The sequence below is a fragment of the Maniola jurtina genome, chromosome 4 (assembly GCF_905333055.1).
Source record: "Maniola jurtina chromosome 4, ilManJurt1.1, whole genome shotgun sequence".
Classification (NCBI taxonomy): domain Eukaryota; kingdom Metazoa; phylum Arthropoda; class Insecta; order Lepidoptera; family Nymphalidae; genus Maniola; species Maniola jurtina.
Genome location: NC_060032.1, coordinates 8,037,061 through 8,056,561, shown reverse-complemented (window position 1 = coordinate 8,056,561; position 19,501 = coordinate 8,037,061). Strand labels below are relative to the sequence as shown.

At 36.3% G+C, this 19,501-nt stretch overlaps 2 protein-coding genes across 3 annotated transcripts in view; one reads left to right on the top strand and one right to left on the bottom strand.

Annotated features, from left to right (window-relative positions):
- LOC123864438 (CD82 antigen-like) overlaps positions 1-19,325 on the top strand; it is a 78,345-nt gene extending 59,020 nt beyond the window's left edge. For both annotated transcript variants that reach the window (XM_045904859.1, XM_045904858.1), the window contains 2 exons: positions 10,812-10,904; positions 12,458-19,325. In XM_045904859.1, coding sequence (XP_045760815.1) covers positions 12,525-13,631 — 1,107 coding nt within the window. In that variant the 5' untranslated portion in view covers positions 10,812-10,904; positions 12,458-12,524 and the 3' untranslated portion in view covers positions 13,632-19,325. The remainder of the gene's footprint in view (positions 1-10,811; positions 10,905-12,457) is intronic.
- The window catches only part of LOC123864435 (pseudouridine-metabolizing bifunctional protein C1861.05), a 154,060-nt gene that overhangs the window by 96,303 nt on the left and 38,256 nt on the right, over positions 1-19,501 (bottom strand). The window lies entirely within an intron of this gene.

Genomic DNA, 19,501 nt, shown 5'->3' with positions numbered 1-19,501 from the left:
TGTGATCAGTATTAATGAGTTCAGATTCAATATTATAATAGTTACACTGTTTTACTACTACAATAACATATCATACATGTAAGTATACCTACTTAAACCTATAATGCGTGCGTGATTCCATTGTAGCCTCGGAAGTAAGCCATCAACATATTTACATGTTAGATTTAATTAGCGCTAACGAAGGGGTGGATAAATACGAATTAGTCATGCAAGAACTAATTTGAACCTACGTGGCATATTTATCTACCTAATATCTTCGAAATAAACAGACCATCAAATTAATTACACACTTCGCAACGGGGAAACGGATCGACGTTATTTTTTGCGTGGTTATTTATACCTGGAGAGTTTCAAACTTTTTATCCCGGAAAATGAAAGAGTTCCCACGGGATTTTTAAAACCCTATATCCACGAGGACGAAGTATAAAAATATCAGGATTGAATCATTTGTAAGGGAAAATTCAAGGAAATGTATGTTTGTAGTTCGTATTCCAACTTATGATATGAAAGTAAAATTACTGTAAGACGGCGATCATTATAAAGCTGACACAGTGACGCGCTTCAGACCGCAAGCTACATTAGCAAGTCATTACTTCAGCATGTCTGCGGTTCACTTGTGATCCAACCAGAACAAACAAATAGGGAGTGACACAAGCTCCCTATTGGTATAACTATCGCGTCACCTTCTAAGGCTTAGCTTGCATAAAGAAGCAGGTTCTGGTGCCGACAGGTTGGTGCGGGTAAATTAAACTTATGTTATCTTGTAGCTATTATCATTACCTGCCTCTTTATGTGAGAGTGTCTGATAGACTGACAGTCAGCAAACCCTTAGACTACATGGATCTGGTTTCACTCTGACGCGGTTTTTAACGAAATGTTAAAATGGGAATCTATGACCGACAGGCTTAGGTACTCGGTCTGTGCCCCGAGGAATATACCAACGGAGGTGCGCACCTTCGATGGCGCGCTCTCTCTCTCTCTCTCTAGATAGATATAAGAGTTTACACGATAGAAAGGGAGGCGTTAATTTTTTAGGTTACAGCGTTGTGCCAGCTGAATTGCAGTTTTTCCGACGTATCGAGAGTCGTTATTAATTTAAACGTCTTTGCGAAGTGATCCTTTTGTACCGAGTAGAGTAATTAAGACGCGAACTTATTGGCTGGGCTAACACATAATTAATCTATAGCAATGAAATGATTTAACACGTCTCGCATAGGTATCTATAGAAAAGTAGCTTTCATATCGACCGATAACGCAGCCCGTACGAAATTGCGTCAATAATTAATATATTATACCTACCGACATAAACGACAATCAAAACGAAGACTCTTACACTGCGCTATAGTAGCATTTCTTGAATAAAAAATAATACTTAGCTATATGACTTAAACTAATCTCCGCCTGAACGTACATTTTGTAACCTCAAAGATGTAGCAAATAATGTGACACTAATTAAGGGTCATAATTACATTGTAACGAATAAAATTCTAAATTAATAATTTAATTTATATCCAATTCAGATGTGAAATAAAATTATCAAATTTTACTGTTTCCAATAGGTAAATGTGCGCAGAAACAGCAACTGTATCGTTTATTAACCCCCGACCCAAAAAGAGGGATGTTATAAGTTTGATATGTGTATATGTCTGTGGCATTGTAGCTCCTAAACCAATGAACCGATTTTAATTTAGTTTTTTTTTGTTTGAAAGGTGGCTTGATTGAGAGTGTTCTTAGCAAAACCTAATCGAAGAAAATCGGTTCAGCCGTTTGAAAGTTATCAGCTCTTTTCTAGTTTTCTTATAGAGGTTTTTGCGTCGGGGGGTTTTTTAAATTTTGAGTTATAATCATTTAACACACGAACACTCAGTTTTTTAAAATGTCTTTTAAAATTCATAGATAAGGTAGGTACGTAAACCATGTAGTATGGTTTACATACAAGTGTTGTCGATACTGCTAGCAATTTGCCAAAGCGAGACTATTATTTCTTGTCGCGTTGATAATAATAATTAATCAGTCATCACTCGTAGAAAGATTACTGCGCGTCTGGGGGACGTCTGGCAAGTCGCCAACATACTTAAATACATTAAGTTATGTTGGCCTGTGTGTTGTAGCTTTTTGATTTTGTCTAAAACTAGCAGATGCTTTCGTCTGCGTTACCGTAAAAAGGTTGTAAAATATACTATGTAAAATAGGAATGTGAATCCCATACAACCACATACAACGCACGTGTAGAGCATCAGTTTAAACCGCACCTAAGTTGTTATAATAAGACCCGTGTATTTTTCGTCGTTCTTTGTTAAAAATAAGTTTTGATCAAGGTTGTTGAAATCTATCGGGACAATCCATCATTTTCTTCTATCAAAGACTCTACAGATCTTGAATTTTACTTAAGAAAACTCGTTTCACAAGAACTATTAAGTGAGTTATTACTTTCAAATTGGATTTATCATGAAACGAACACTGTGGCGCAAAAAGGGTCCGTTGATTTGAAAATTACGATGACAGCTATATTTCACGACAGTTGGCGGTTGGCGGTAATTTGAGTCAAAGTGACGACAAATTAAACGTATTACTACTTTACAAAGACTTTCGCTGTACCCACTGTGTAAATTATATTTTAATCTATACATATAATAAAATTGTAGAAAAGTGGTGTCTGTACAATGGAAATATATAAAAAAAAGTAGCAGGGGTTGTTATTATATCGATGCCGAACCCGAAATTGTAATAATTTTTTTTTTGTCAGTTTGTCTGTGTGTTTGTGCACGCTAATATCAGAAACGGCTTATTCGATTTAGATACGGTTTTCACTTATATATTGTAGTAAGCTTCACTTAACATTTAGTGTTTATTTCATGTCAATCGGTTCATAAATAAAAAAGTTATGTCAATTCAAAGAATCACGGCGAACATTTTTAACGTACAGAGTATATGCTGCCCGAAAAGTCACTATTCCACGCGAACGAAGTCGCGGGCACAGCTAGTCTATAATAATTAAATAGAGAAGTCCTCTGATAGCTCACATCAGTCGCACAAAAATGGTATTGGTAGGTATAGGTAAAAAATATTTATCGAAGGTCATACTTTTACATGTTAGATAGATAATAATTAATACAATAGAATTTATTATGATATAAAGTGTCTCAAAATTATTATTATTTACTCTAATCCTTATAATTAATACTTCTCTATGTTCCAGTTAGAAGTAGGTACCATTAAGTATCTGTGCTTACAGTATAAATTAATAAATTAATTCTACTTATCAACGACTAAAAATAAAGCCAAGTTTTCGTATTATTTGGAATTATCGCCCTCAAAGATTATATACGTTTGAGAGCTTTGTTGATTTGACGATTCTATTTGATTACGATATTGTTTCACAACAAGGCAAAGTGAACTCATTGTTTTGTCTTCAATCTTCAAATGCTAAAGTAAGGAGTTTAATAAATATAAATATATAAATTACTTGCTATTGCCCGGCAAGTGCCAATGGCAACCCTACAAACTGAATCGGATGAACGATGCGTGAACACATACTCATCAGTAACGAACGAGCGGATACAGACATTAATTTTTATATTGACTTTTTTACTTGTCCAATACTGTCCTGTGGGAATTCTTTGAATTTCTGGGCTAAATCCGTCCCTATCTTCGTACCAAACAGATGATATCCAGGGCTTCATCCACGTGGATTATGGGGTTTTAAAATCCGTGGGAACTCTTTAATTTTCCTAGACAAAAATGAGCTAATGTCTGTCGTCGGGATCCAAGCTATTTCTACGTTTAAATCAGTTTAAAAGATGGGTCGTGAAAAACAAGCAGACAGACAGACGGACAAGCTTTTGCATTTATTATATTTTATGCATATGGATGGAACAGGTACAAACAGTTGGAAAACTTTAAAAGTTGACTAAATCCGCGATAATTCTATCCAATTTTTAATCTAATTCAAACGTTCCATACGCAGATAATATTATAATGCATACATACATACTTCGTTAGGTTTTATTCATTTGCAACACATTTGCAAGTCAAACATTAAATTGGATTGCAATATTGTTAGCTATTTCAATACTAGTTAACCTACATTAAAGCTAAATTGTTCTGTTTAGGTTTCTAGTATAAATTCCAAGTAGGTATTGCAAACTTGGGCGCACTGACCTTACAGGTAAACTGATTGGCATAAGCTTTTCGATATGCAAAAGATTTAATTGTAACTAATAATTTACCGTGAACTCGCAAGCATACTACCTCAATTTTAACAACTTTACAAGATGAAGGATGAAGGAAAAAAGGAAACTTTACAGGATTCAATATTATTTACTCGTCTGAAAGAAACAAATAGAAACAAGCGGTATACAATCACTATATTATCGTGCCAGTGTAGATGAAGCTTCGCTAGTGTACGTGCTTTTTCAATTTTTCCAAGCTAGATATCTTTCTTAAACTAATGGTTTTCTTTATCTATGACACTGAGGTAATGTTAAAAAGTGAAATCTTCAAAAGTTTGAGATAGGACATCTTATCTCCAAGACTAATGCGGTATAGCTGAAATATTCGCCTTCAAGCTCTATAGTAGTTTCAAACTAAAAAGAGTATGTAAGTACTAAGTAGGTACGTACTTGTTTTGAAATAAATGAAATATCTTTCGGGACGGAGATTCAATTTATCGTTTACTTGGAATTCGTTGAGTTGGAAAGATGTTTGCTCCTTCTGTTTATTATAGGAATTATATTGTATATGAGCAAACTCAAGGACGTAAGCTACTTGGAATCAGCGCGTAGGTATAGAACAATAACTTACAATTTTTCTGCGTTTGTTTAGTAACTTTTTTGTTGCACTCTTACATAATTTAAGTACTTACTCATAATTCATATCTATAATGTAGAGGTTAACTTACTAGGTACTACCAAAATGAATGCAGTATAACTTTCAGATCCGCCCTGTCGTAGTTTCGAACTAAAAATTGTATCCATGTTCTCAAACAAATCTCCTTCGAGCCGGATTTTCTCTTTAGCAAATTCGCTGACTTGTAAAGCTACTTGTTCTTTCTGTAACATGGATAGCAGGGTAGAGGGATTTATACCAATTTGCTTCACTCATTCAATGTAAGTGGCATGGAGGAAAACGGAAAACATTTAATATTATATTTCACATTTAACATTTCCTCAATGTTATATTGAACTAGGTAGTTATTTATTAATTCAAAATATTCGTTGGCAAGTTGTCTCTTAAAAAAAAATTATAAATATGAAACATCTTGCCAATTTTAAAATATCTAGATATATCTACCTATGAAGGTATCAAATAAATTAGATTCATGGCTACAAAATTTTACAACCTTCAAGTACCTGAAAATGACGATATAGCTCTCCAGATTAGTACCATGTGGCTTGTGCTAGCACGTTGAAGTGAAAGTGGACTGGTTACGTGTTTCGGAGGACCGATGGATGTCAGAAGATATTCGGGGCTATATATGGCTGGCATCGATTAAATGCAATAAGTTGAGGATAGCACGTTGGCGTTACATAAAAGAGGCCTTTGTCCTTCCTACTCGTATATCCGACAGTGGCTGCATATTTAGAATATGATAATAAATCTATAATCACCCCGCTGTTACGCACTTTATCAATCCGCGACAAAACAACCATGACCTTATTCCAGAGGCCTAATTTCCAACGTTTCCAATAATATCTTCACATTAAATCGACGTTGTACCCTCGTCAAGCTTAATGTGACCAATCAACGATACAATATCTAAACAGGGTGATTTACTGTGCCAGGCTATTACTTTCGTGGAATTTTAAATTATTTTGACTAAGGGGGTGTAACAAGCTATTTATTTGAAGAAAGTTATAAAAAGAATAAGTCTTTTAACTTTTAATTGTTAGTCCCTTTAGTTCGTTTTTTAATTGTTAATAATTGTACAATGGTGAACTCTGTGGTCTTATGCCTAAGTGGAAAGTTCTGGTTTCATTTCTCAGATGGGCCCAATGCAAGCCATTGTACTTACGTGTGTTTTGAAAAAAAGCATTTCTTTTCAGTTCCTTTCAATGGATAACAGATGTTTCTTCATTTATAGCAGGTATAGAAGGTAGGTATATAATAGGCTTCTGCTTATAAAAACTGAGTAGGTAATATTATTGTATAGTGATCCTAGATTTATTTTTCAAAAAAATAATGAAAAAGAGCTTTGACATTATAGTCTCCGTGATACCAATTCAATGCCTATGAAAGAGCGACACTTTAGGATCTTTCATTCAAAATCTAAATGAGACAGGCATTGTGACCAAGTAATGGTGATTATAGCGATAAAATGAGCGCTATCGGCTCTTCGATCAAGCGTGCTTTGAATGAAAATACCTGTTTATATTTCAGTTCGACATAGAGGACATAGATAAAAAAAACGTTTGATGTACACTCTGAAGCAGCTGTAGAGGGAGTATCGTAAAGCCTAATTCTAGGTATAAGTCGATTGTATATTTCTGTGGTTATTATATGCAGATTTTTCTTTCCAAATAGTAGGTATACAATCGGCACTAATATTATGAATGTGAAAGTGTGTCTGTCTGCTAGCTTTTCACCGCCTATCCGTTCAATCAATTTTGATAAAAGGTACAGAATAATTAGCTTGTATCCTGAGGATGGCCATTCGTATGCTACTTTTCGTACCGGAAAATTTAAAGTTCCCACGGGGATTTTAATAAACCTAAATCCACGTGGGCGAAGCCGCGGCCATCATCAATTTGGTACAGAGATAACTTACATCTCGGGTATTTTCTTACCCCGGAAAATCAAAAAGTTCTTACGGGATTCAAAAAACCTGAATCCATCATCTACCAAGTTTCTTATATTTAAGCTAAAACATTTATCATGATTTAACGAAAGAATTTTTCTAACAATTCTATTTACCTAACTATTCTAACTTACAAAGATGGCTCAAGTCACCCTTGACGACATTGCTATAAAATTTATAGATATAGAGTTGTAGACAGTGCAGTGTACAGTCAAGTGCAGCCCCTCACTGTCAACACTTCTTACAGCCCCCAGGGTGTGCTAAAAATATAACTCAATGGTATAACGAACCTAGATTAACAACTTGACATTTAGTTAGGTACTCTTTCATCTACATCGTTTATGTGTTCGTTTATATAATTATTTTTATCCTTCAAAGGCTACTTTATCTTAATTATCGTAAATGTGACCTCTACACTAGTAGATATTCTTTAGAATCAAAGAAATGACTTATGACGTGCCTATAACAAAAAAAACTCTGTTTGTTTTACTTACATCATACTCTGTCAAAGATATAAATCATCTTCCAAAGCAAAATTAGCCACGAATTAGCTACTCAGATAAGTTCAATATATTTCGTAATTTTTACAATTAAAACCGTTAATTTTATCAACTAGACAGAATTAACCAGTGATAATAATCACTGAAAAACGATGATTTCCAAAAGTAAATTAAATAATAAACACATAAAATAATGGAATTCAGTAATTAATATGAAAAAAATGGCGATCAACCTTTCGAGTCGCTGAAATATGAAAAACTATTCGTATCCATTATACATATCTATGGTATCAATAGAGATTTGCATACAAGCAAAAATTTGGTAAGTAGGTACATACAATTCGAGAGATAAGCGTTTGCCGAGACATCTTACCCCGCTCTCAATATCCTTGCAGCAAACTATCTCCAATCTTTATCGCCCTCTTTGTACGGACAGCAAAATAGATATCATAGGGTTAACGTTTTTTTTAATTTATTGGAATCTTAAAAAATACAACCGAAAAGAAAAAAGAAAAGACAGGAAGCACTTAAAACTCTTTAAGAGATCTCTGTAACCCTTGGCAGTGTAAGAGGTTGTAACATGTAAAGGAAGAAGGATAGGTACAAAGGTACGTGAGATTTATGAAAACGCTTAACAGGGCTCTCTCCGTCACTCGTTTCATACAATCGTAGTTCCAATTTCATTTGAATACTAAGCAACCAAAGTCCATGAAATTTTGCAGACATATTCTAGAAACTAATATCTGTGTCTGTGGTGTTTTAGATTTTTCTAAAAATATGTAGTTTTAAAATTATAGGGGCTCAAAGATTTGTATGTAAATTTTTAAGACCGCATAACTTTGAAATCGAATATTTTAACAGAAATCTGGAAAACCACAGACATAGATATTAGTTTCTAGAATATGTCTGCAAAATTTCATGGACTTTGGTTGCTTAATATTCAAATGAAATGGGAACTACGTTTGTATGAAACGAGTGACGGAGAGAGCCCTCTTAAATATACCTACATTTAAAATAAAATCAATAAATATTATGATAGAAAGAAAAGATAGAGATGTTATTTCAGTCGAAGTTTGAAGTTATGAGTTCCGTAGGCGTATTGCGCATATTTACGTACCTATATTATACTAAGAATCCTTTTGCATAGAATGGTATAAGATTAGTTTTATTTTATGAGAAGAATTGATATGCTGATATTAATAAAGAAGGTCTTCTATTGAAAAAATTGTGTAGAGTTAACTAAGTTATCTTACTTTAATACCAATCACAAGTTCGACGTTTACATATGAGTTTAATACAATTTCCAAGATAAAAGCTTGAACAAGACATCGACCGACGTACCCTGGTTTCAATATCCCAGTTGCAAACAATCTCTAATCTCGATCGCTCTGTACGTCTGCACTGGAGACACTCAAGTGTCTTCGACTTGCGGTTAACAAGCAACTCCGGTTTATAGACACTAAATCAAACGACCATATATAATATACCCTGCTAACAGAGATTGTATGTGGCTTATGTATGGCAATTTTCCTGCTGTAGAATAAAACTGATACGAAACAGATTTTAAAAAGCAAAGTTAAAGCCATGGAGTTCCATAGGATAGCCAAGGATTCCTACTTTCATGGATGATAAATAGGACTTACTAAGATAAGATAAGCCTTTATGGACAATTTTACATATTTCAACCAATTCTAAGTACCTTTTACGTTAAACTTGTTTCTCATATTATGTAAAGATACCGAAATAATAAATAAATAACGCTTAAATATGGTCTTGGTTTCCAGCAAAGGCCCTTTTTTCGACGATTTTAGTCCTTAATTTAAGGGTGAAACGTCCTTTTAATATGCCAGTTGACAGCGCAAATAATATGGCGAGTGAGCTCATTTATGCATCATAAATGGACTAGCTTAAATCACTTACTGGCCTTTCACTTACAGCCGCTATGAAAAAAGCCGAAGACCGAATATAGTTGAAGGCTATAGTTATCAATTACCATCGCGACGAAGGCACTTGATTGCAGACACGACCTTCCGTTATGAAGTATACAACCAAGAACAATAAATCGGGTCGGGTAGCTCGATATAATATTTCGTAGTAGTATAATATTATCCTTAACATAGATTTTGGTATCATTGAATGATAAAAGTTAGAAAAAGCGGTGATAGTTAGCCGAGAGGTCCGGGGTTTGATACCAGGCACCTATAATTTTTCAGAGTTACGAGCGTTTTAAGCAATTAAATATCCCTTCCTTTAACACTGAAGGAAAATATCATTTGCGAACCCGCATGCCTGAAAGTTCTCCATAATGTTCTCGAAGTCTGCCAATCTACAGTTAGCCAGCTGGCAAACTATTACTACTATTATTACTATTAATTAGATTAATAAATCATAAAACAATAATAATAAAAAATCATAAATCAATCAGTAACAATTAAAATAATAATAATATCATAAATCAATAATAATAATATGTCAGATCTTACAGCTATCTAAAAAATCTTTAACGCTATAAAAACATTGGTCAATTAGATAACTATGGCAAACCTTTCTCATTCTGAGAATGAGACTCGTGTACAGTACTGAGCCGGTGATGGGTGAAAAATGATAACGATGATTGAATGATAAATAAATCCTAAATAATATGAGTAGGTACCTACTTATTATAGATAAGGCTACCAAACCAAAATGACACGCAAAACTAATTCATGTGGAGCTGAATGTGAATAAGGAATGATAATGATAAGTAGGATATCAGTTTTGGAAAACTGTTACAACAACCTAAGTATGATTCTCTCATCTCTAGCGAAGTGACCTGCTTTCTTATTATGTACGATGTGTACTGACATTTATCTGACCCGCCCCAACTTCGCTGTAGTAGAATTTCTTATAATCCTTCCTACACGGCTACGAGAAAACTCATATCTAAATCTCAACACTTTAGACTCAATATCGCACATTGAAAACAAAATGGCTTTGCCCAAAAATTTGACGTGTGTATCTGTGTATCTGTCTGTGGCATCGTAGCTCATAAACTAATGAACCGATTTTAATTTCGTTTTTTTTTGTTTGAAAGGTGGCTCGATCGAGAGTGTTCTCAGCTATAATCCAAGAAAATCAGTTCAGCCGTTTGAAAGTTATCAGCTCTTTTCTAGTTATAACTGTAACCTTCACTTGTCGGGGGTGTTATAAATTTTTAATTTACACTTGTATAGTATAGGCCATATTGAAAAATCGAGATTTTGGATAGAGTCGTCTTTGATAGGATTACTTTTGTCTTCAATGTGCGATATCATTCGGCCAGTTTCTATTTCATCAAAACCTCAATAATTCAACGGTAAATTTGAAACTACAAACACATCTCTCGTTTGCTCGCTGAGTCAATCAGAGCGTTCTTATGATAACATTAAAATATACAAAATCTGTGCTTTTGCATTTATAGTTTTATAGCAACTACGCTTTGAATCTGTACCGACCCAGTTGTACTATGTTCTGATTTGAGATTGATGTTGTTTCAGGCCCCGCACCGGTCTGCTAGGCGCACTGCAAAGGCTCACCCGCCCCCTTCTGTGACTAGCTAGACTTCGAGAACAAGGCACGGGCGGCGGATTGTAAGGATTTTTTAATACTAACTACATTATTATTTTCTTTTCCTAATATAAATATCATAATATATGTATAAATCCATACTAATATTATAAATGCGAAAGTGTGTCTGTCTATCTGACTGCTAGCTTTTCATGGTCCATGGACGACTTTTCTACAGATCTACTTAGCTTGAATGCCGGCGATAGAGATGGAAACTTTTCATCCCGATTAAAACTAAAGAGTTCCTAAACCCTTAAATCCATACAGACGAAGTAACGGGCATTATCCTAGTCTAACAATGCTTGAGAACTTAGAGACATCTTAATATACATAACATAATATAACTAAATATAACTAACTAACATAATAGAACTGCATTTTTATTGTGTTCGAACTTTCGTCCTTTAGATAGGTTTTCCAGTTTTTTGGGTAGAATTTTTACAGTGAAAAATTCTACCGCAATCTATGTACCTCTAAGTGAAAATACTTTATCTTCAGAAAACTAGAAATTGAAGAATTGCTTTCTCTCATATCAGCTTCTAAGCTCCACGATTTCTATAACTTTTAAAAGAAAATTTTCAAGTATTCTTCACGGCAATTATTTACTTTGGAAGTTTGTAAGCGATTTTCCTGCCCTCGTTCGTTCGTTCTACTTGTGCTGTTCTGAATAGGGGCAATACTTAGATACTTAAGGCCCGGCATTATCTCTTTGAGGCTATTTATCATGTTGTAAGTAGGTTAGGAAGATTCTACAAGATATAAATCAATTAATAGTCTGTTAGGGCAGTTTCCCACAAAAACTGTGACGCTGCGAAAATGAATGGGCTCTATTTACAATTATGGTTTTGAGAGGTTGTGAAATATTCCTTTGTTCAGTGTACGGTAAACCAACAATTTATAGGAATTCCAAACTAGGATTTGGCAGCCATATTTCTGTCATATTATGTAGGTATAGCTAGAGATTACGAGTGTTTTTTTAGGAATAAGTGACTAATATAATCATGCGTTAGATTAGAACATAGCAAGCATTATTAAATACTATTCAAAGAGTATCACAAAAAAGTCGCAGAAATAGAGTTTTTGTGACCACCATTAGCTTCACCATCGGGCATCGGCAAATAATTCGTAATAATATCGCGATTCTATCGTATCGCTCCGCATATTCATGCTAACCCGAATGTATATCTTATAATTTACAAGCGTGGATAATATTATGGATTTTTTAAAATCCCGCGGAAACTCTGTGTCTTTCCGGAACTAGAGGGACTATTCGCTATCACAGAACGTCGTCTCTGCCAGCCAGCAGACTTACCAAACTTATTCAAAAATTCGCCAAACACAAAACATTCGCCGTATCTCGAACAGTGTGGTCAGTTGATTTGCCGAATGCCGAACTATTGTATGCCGGAGCTCGAATCATTTTCCGAACTCGGATAGTGGAGTCATAATTTCTAGACTAACGCGCTCCATCTTAGGCTGCATCATCCCTTGCTAGCAGGTCTGATTGCAGCAGCAAGCGCTTTTCTGTAAATTAAAAAAAAATACCTACCATAACCAGGGCACTGAATTGTTGCAGAGGCGTGGGGCGCGGCGCGTGGCGGCGGCGCGGGCGCGGGCGGCGCGATGACGCGGCGCCCGCCACCATGACGCTGCCGCCGCCCGCGCGCCCCGCGCACTACCCCGCTGCGCACCGCGCAATGCGCTATTACCGCATCTGGATCTACGCGTGCAACGGGGCACTGCTGCTAGGGGCGCTCGCGTTTTGTGCAGCAGCAGGCCGCGCGCTGGCGGACTACCGCCGAGCGCTCGTGCCCGGCCTCGGCGCTGCGCAGCCCGGCTTTCTCTACGGATACGCAGCCCTACCGGTGCAAGCCGGTCTGTTGCAACTGTTAGGTTGCTTGGCCGCTTTGCGCCTCTCCGAACGCATGCTCAACGCCTACTGGCTAGCACTCCTGGCGCTTTTGGTCGGAGACGCTGCGATAGGTGTCTATTGGGCATTTCGATTCGAACGTGTTTGCCGAGAATTACGACCGCAACTACGCATACGCTTAGCGAGAGACTACGACTTAGACGTCGACTTCGCGGAGGCCTGGGATCGCCTTCAGAGAGAACAGCGCTGCTGTGGGGTAACAGGCCCATCAGATTTCACCGCGTTCAACCGCACTGTATTACCACCCAGCTGCTGTCGGATACCAGCACACACTCCCGCCGTGACGCCGGCTTCGCTCGCCGCCACATCCGCTTCATCGCCCCTCCCGTTCACGCCCGTTCACTGCGTGCCGCATACGGCTGCTTGTGCTGAACGTTTACTTTCGTGGCTTCGGAGAACTGCGGACGCGCTATTTGTTTTAGGCTATTGCGTTATAGCATTTCTAAAGTTGTGCTTCCTTGGAATATTGAGATACGAAATAAAAGAAATGATTCAGAAAATTAGAATATTGCAAAGTGAGCTCGGTGCGGGAGAGCTACTCGACGGCAGTCCGTTACACGGCGGGCCTTTATCTCAAACCGTCATCGTTAACGCAGTGAACGCCAACGGAGGAGTTCGCACTCACGGCGGCAGCCCGGACCGAGCGGGCGAGCGGGAAGCCCTTCTCGGGCGAGCTTCGGAGCCTTGCTCGCGGCGCAGCTTGCACGACGAACCGCTCGGCCCCAAAACTGTAAACGGAAACAACAATTGCGAGATGCGGGAGCTGGCGCGAGGGGAATACCGACCTCTGGCAGCAGACAGTGCGGCGACTCGAATCTGACTAAGATGTTACTTGGAGCGATTGTTCGGGCGGCGCTGGCGCTCGTTCCCGGCAGACGGCTTCGAGGTGGAGCCCCCGATGGCGCGCGGCGTGCCCGTGTGCGTGCGCCGCTCGGGGGCTCGCGTGCGTCTCGACCACCGCCGCCACACACGCTCCGAATTCGAACTTTAAGCTGATCGCGTGGCTAGCGTTCGGTGCAGATGCCGCCGCGGCTCGATAGCGCCGCTGTCAATTCAATGAACTGATTTTATTGACTACGAATATCTTATGTTCTTAAATAGTAATCCAGTCCTGACTGTTTTAGTGGAAGGATATTTCGTGTTGTTATTTTAGATAAATTGTGATCAGCGTGAACTTTGATTATTAAGTGGCAACGAGTAATTTAGGTGAAGTAAATCGAATCCACGAGCAAAGCTTGTGTTTAGTTCCTATGCTTGGCAGTTAACACATTTATGAAAATTTCATAGTTTATTTAAGTGTTTTAGTTTACCGTTACAAACGTGAACGAATAGGCGTGTGATCAGAAGAAATGCGTAGCCACTGAAAGACGGTTAAGTGTGCGTAACTCGAAACAAGCAAATTACTAGACAAAAATATTACGATTAATTAATGATTAAATTATTGATTGTATTATTTATTAGGCATAAGTCGGCAGCTTTTGATTGTACCTATACCAATAGATTAAATATTACACCTATACGTTGTGCAAAGAAAACAAAATTATCTTTTTATCAATTCACTTATAATGTTGTTTAGGTAATGCTTGTTATTAATTAACTACTTCTGATCAATTCTTGGTTCTATTACATGGGTATACATTGTAAGGAATTTTATCTCCCATCCTACCTATTCGGTATACAGACAATGTATCCCCACTTTCATTTCAGTTTTTTAATATTTTCTTGTCAATAATATTTCTGTATCAGTAGGTATTATAATTTTTTTTTCAGTTGGTGGCTAATCTATTAATAGTATAAATTTTATCACCAACACCAGAAACTAATTACATAGGCATTTAATATTTTTATTGGTTTTTACGGAATTTCTGCTTTGGACCAACTCTTGATCAGAGAATTGTGACTTAATAGGGCCTTGGACTGTAGTAATAAAATGATATGGTGTTTTGTACAGCGGTAGTTTATGGGGCTAGAATAAATTATTAAAGAAATATCTAGATTTTTCTTTATTTTTAAGGCGATCAATGAAGTCACAAGGTGATAAACGACAAATATTTTTCAATTTTAACGTACCTACCTAAAAATAGAGTAATATTTGCGGGAAAATATTTTTAGCAGCATTTTAGTCGCTTAACAAACATTAAACAATAGGCTGAGATACTTTTCATAAAACAGTCCAAGATCCTATTATTATCATCCTTTGTTAGATATCAATAAATTATTATTGTAAATATTAGATTCGTTTTGTATGTAAATGTGTAGAATGCGAGTTGTGTATGGACAGGTCAACAAAATAGTACTGATATGAGCTTATTTGACGTAGTGCCTAAGAATAAAAGCTAATAACCAGTTTAAAATGAACTACAACACAAAATCTTTTTTTTTTTGTATTCTAGTAATACGGCAGATCAGCCTCTTTCTGATACGCAGGTTATACATTCGGACTTAATTTGATTTTAAAAGTCAGGTAATGGGAGCATTTACGTATTAAATGGCTGTGTATATAGGTGTAACCTAATTCCTAAGAGAATTAAACTTTGAACTGGGTACTCTTGCTTCTTACCTTTAACTTTTATTTCACTTAGCAAGCAATCTTAAAGATTTTCCCCGTAAACAAGTGATTTTCCGAGTGTTGACTGTTGAGATAACAAAGTTTTGTTTTGTTTTTCGCTGTTTTCGTTCACATGGGGGAGTGTTCGACCAAAAGTCGATTTTTGGCCGAAGCCGACCACAAGCTTTGGCCACAGCCGAGGCCGATATAATAGCCTTGTGGCGGTTGCAACAGTTGCTACAAGAGGGCGCTTCTAACTTATACGAAAATACGAAAATCTATCAAATCACTTGATACACGAACCCAAATAAACCGCTCGGTGGGAAATCTCCTTTTGGTACGGTCGAGCCTACACTCCGCTCCCGTACAGCCTTAAGAAATTCTGTTCAAGCTTAAAGAATTCCTCCAAAATGTGAATAAAATAATAGTTTTTTAAGTTTATGTTGACTGTTATGTTGTTGAAACATTTCGACACCAGCCCCATGCTCGTCGCCTCTTCCATTGCGCTCACACGCATTCACAGTTCGTTCAATTTCGGCGCTTGCTAGAACCTTCGGCGTGCGTCGGCCAAAACTTTCGGACACATCCGGCTTTAAATAAATAATGAATACTTTAATAATATTATGCCTACCTAATACTTTTACATACTTTAAAAAAAACTTTATTGCAGAACCAGAGTACAAAACGTCAACACGCAGACTTAACGCTCGGGTTCCTTATCTGCCTGTCAACCTGAAAGGTGTGAGAGGTTCGGGTTTTCTTGCAAGCTAAGTGAAAACAAAGATGAAAATGCCCATTTTAAGTTTAACTTTTTATTAATAAAGCTCATTACGTTTATGGTTGTTTCAGTTTATAGTGAATGTATTTGCTACGCAGAACCGTGAGGTAGAGAGATCGGGTTAATATACAATTAGCTATTCATAGGGCTTACGCATATACATCGATTTTGGATGTACGACATGCCATTTGAAAAGCAATAGAGATGGGTTATTGTCAAGGAGAATGCAATGTTTTTTCTATTTCTAAGAACAAAACTATTCTACCAAATTAGTTGAGACTTGTTTCCTAAAAATTCGGCTAACGTGGGGTTTCCATATTCAGTCTTTCTGTAGAAATGTTTCGATAAGTTACGTAGCAACTTTGTCAAAAAGAGGAAATCATTGCTGATAAATAACAACCTTGCTTGTCTTATATTAACTTATCGAGACATTACCTACTTTATCATGATAAATCCATTGCTGGCCCACTGCTGAGCGCAGGTTTTCCTCTTAAAATGAGAAGGCTTATGTTAGGTTAGGTAAAAACAAACGGATAGATTGAATATAGAAACCAAACGTAAAACGTCAAACCGTACGTACGATCAAGGCTAGTCAGTCGATGTTTGTGCGTAGGACCATACTCAGATAGAAAGAACTAGCATGATGTAGTAGAACACAATATGTAACTGTAAAATTTAGTATTTTTAAAAAGAACCAAAAATTACATAATCTAGATAAGTATTCCAAAGAAACGGGCAGAGCGCAATATGGTGAAACGAAACTATCCTTAATGTAGACCGAGAGTCAGAAAATAGGTTTCTTTCTGGATACATAATAATTATTCTTGAATCAGCTACACCTGTACTGAATAATGTGGATTGTACTAGAGCTGCAAATGTTTTTTGAAAAGTTTTATACGTGATTTCCATTTATCCACTCTAAAACAGCCACTTTTGGGTGAATACTCGGAACCGTAGGTATGTCTCTCTATCCATCCTGGAATAAAAAAAAATGCATTTCAATAAGGTGGATTGACGAACATACCTTTTCGAGTAAGTATGTACGCGATAGGGTGGCTGGTTTAGGGTGGATATACGGAATAAACTGTTTTATAACATTGAGTCGAGTGTAATGACAAAGATTGCTTACACAATTTGTGTTACTATGCAAATTGTACCTATAGTAGAGATGTATTGCGAAACGAAATCTTTCGAACGTCTCTCGGGCTATATCTAAGTACAGAACACGTCTAGTTCTTTCGCCTAAAAATGCAGTGGCGTTTTATCCATTTCGCAAAACTACACATACATTTGTACTTATATGGTGTAACTTTTTAGAAATATTGTAATGACTATTAAAATTAACTATTATGTTCGCTTAGAGTAGGTATAATATTTTGTGAATTTATGCAGAAGAATAGTTTTTTAATATTGTTGTCACTGAATGTACCAATCTTATTAAAATTTGTACCTATATTCGGAAAGTTGGATAATATGTAGCTAGGATCAAATCTAAATCCTGCAATTTCTTCCAAATGGTAAAATAACATGTGCCTTGGCTTATGAAATCGTATAACTGATGTTGAGTTTATTAAAGAATTCGATATTAAATACCATTGTTAAATGGACCTCAGAAACTCATCTCTGATGTGCGACCTACAGCTATTACCTATAATATACGTACCTTTTATAATCAATGGCTGACCATTTTTATCGTTGAACAAAATATACATATAAAGGTTTTCGAATTGATTAAAAAAACAACTAAACTTTTAAAAACTACCAGTAATTCAAAATTATGTTTTAATAAGAGCCGTTAAAGTTGTATAGTTTTGAACGAATGTTTCGATTTACCACTATATTTTCAATTAAATAGAGCGTTTGAGCGATATTTTCACAGTACTAGTAAAGTATACTTAAATTTGATATGGGAACTTTGTACTTAACAGTTAATTATAACATCGTGAAAAATTAAAGCTCAAACAGCTGTAGTCGTATATGTGTCATATTATTTTATTTAAACATCCTACCTATTAATCATACTAGAAATATGTTACGAAAATATTTGTATATTTGTAAAGCTCATGTTTCCTAGGATAGCGGTGTCTTCATATAACGGTATTGGAAGCCGTACCATAACGGTAGAGGAAGCGATCTATGTTACAATGTCAAAAAAACGCCTTCCTTCTAGTTTCAATAGATATTCTGATGTAACTGCACCGCTTTTCTATTAAATCAGAGCTTAAGTACACCAAAAGTCATACCAGCCTATGAATAATTTGAAATACCTGTGAGTCATATTTACAGTCGTCCTAACTCGGTATGAATAATTCTAACTTCTAAACCGCACTGGAATATAAAATAATATAAAATAGGCAACGTTAACAGGTAACAATTTTTGTGAACAGGCACATGTAGGAAGATACTACTTAAAGAATCTTTAAAAGTGCAGATAGGTATTGTAACTACCTAATAATATAAATATCATAAAAATGTCGCTGGGCTAAAATCCTTATTCCAGTGAGCTTTTTACGCCCATATGAGCGTTTATTATGTAATAGGACATATCTATGGTAATAGGTATGTTATCTGCGATAGATTATCCAGAACGTTGAAATTCTCAATATCATATTAATTTAAAGGTTAAAGGTAAGTACTAATCGTTTACCATGACTTTCCAAAGATGCAAGAGGTTCAAAAGCCGCAAGAGGCGCACCCACGCATTTCTCAAAAATAAAAATACGTATGATGTTATCAGCAAAGATTCGGCCGTATTGATTGTATCGAAGAAGTCGTCATTCGAGCTACGTGATTTCTGCTTTACGCATTTTTACGCTAAGTCCGATGGTGCTCGCGTCGCTTGCATTTTTCAATACAAAAAAAAGTGTTAAAAAGCGCCACACTTACGGCTCTGACGTCTCTTGCACCTCCTACGTGTCTTGCGGCAATGTGCGATCTCCTTTAGGAAGTGCGTAAGAATTGTGTCCAATGACTTACTTACCTGTTCAAAAAAATGTTAGTAAATATTTCAATATTTTCATTCATGGATGACTTTTGCCTAGTACTTTTTTAATTCTTTAGTTTTTAACGTGTATTTTCGAAAAATCTTGTTTCAAAATAGCCTTGTTACAACTTTCCGAAGGTACGCACTAGGCGACTGAGCTAATATTATCATAAATAAATGCATTAAATAAAATCTTTGTTAAAATGTTCTGCATTTTTTTATAAATCCTATAAACCAAAATCTATTTATTTTATACATTTACATTATTTCGAAAAAGTCCTAGGTTCCAGAGGCTAAAATATATCTAGTCTTCTCATCTTACTGTTGAAGATATTCCTCAAGATTTCCCCATGGCAAAAACAAGTTAAATAAACGAAATGT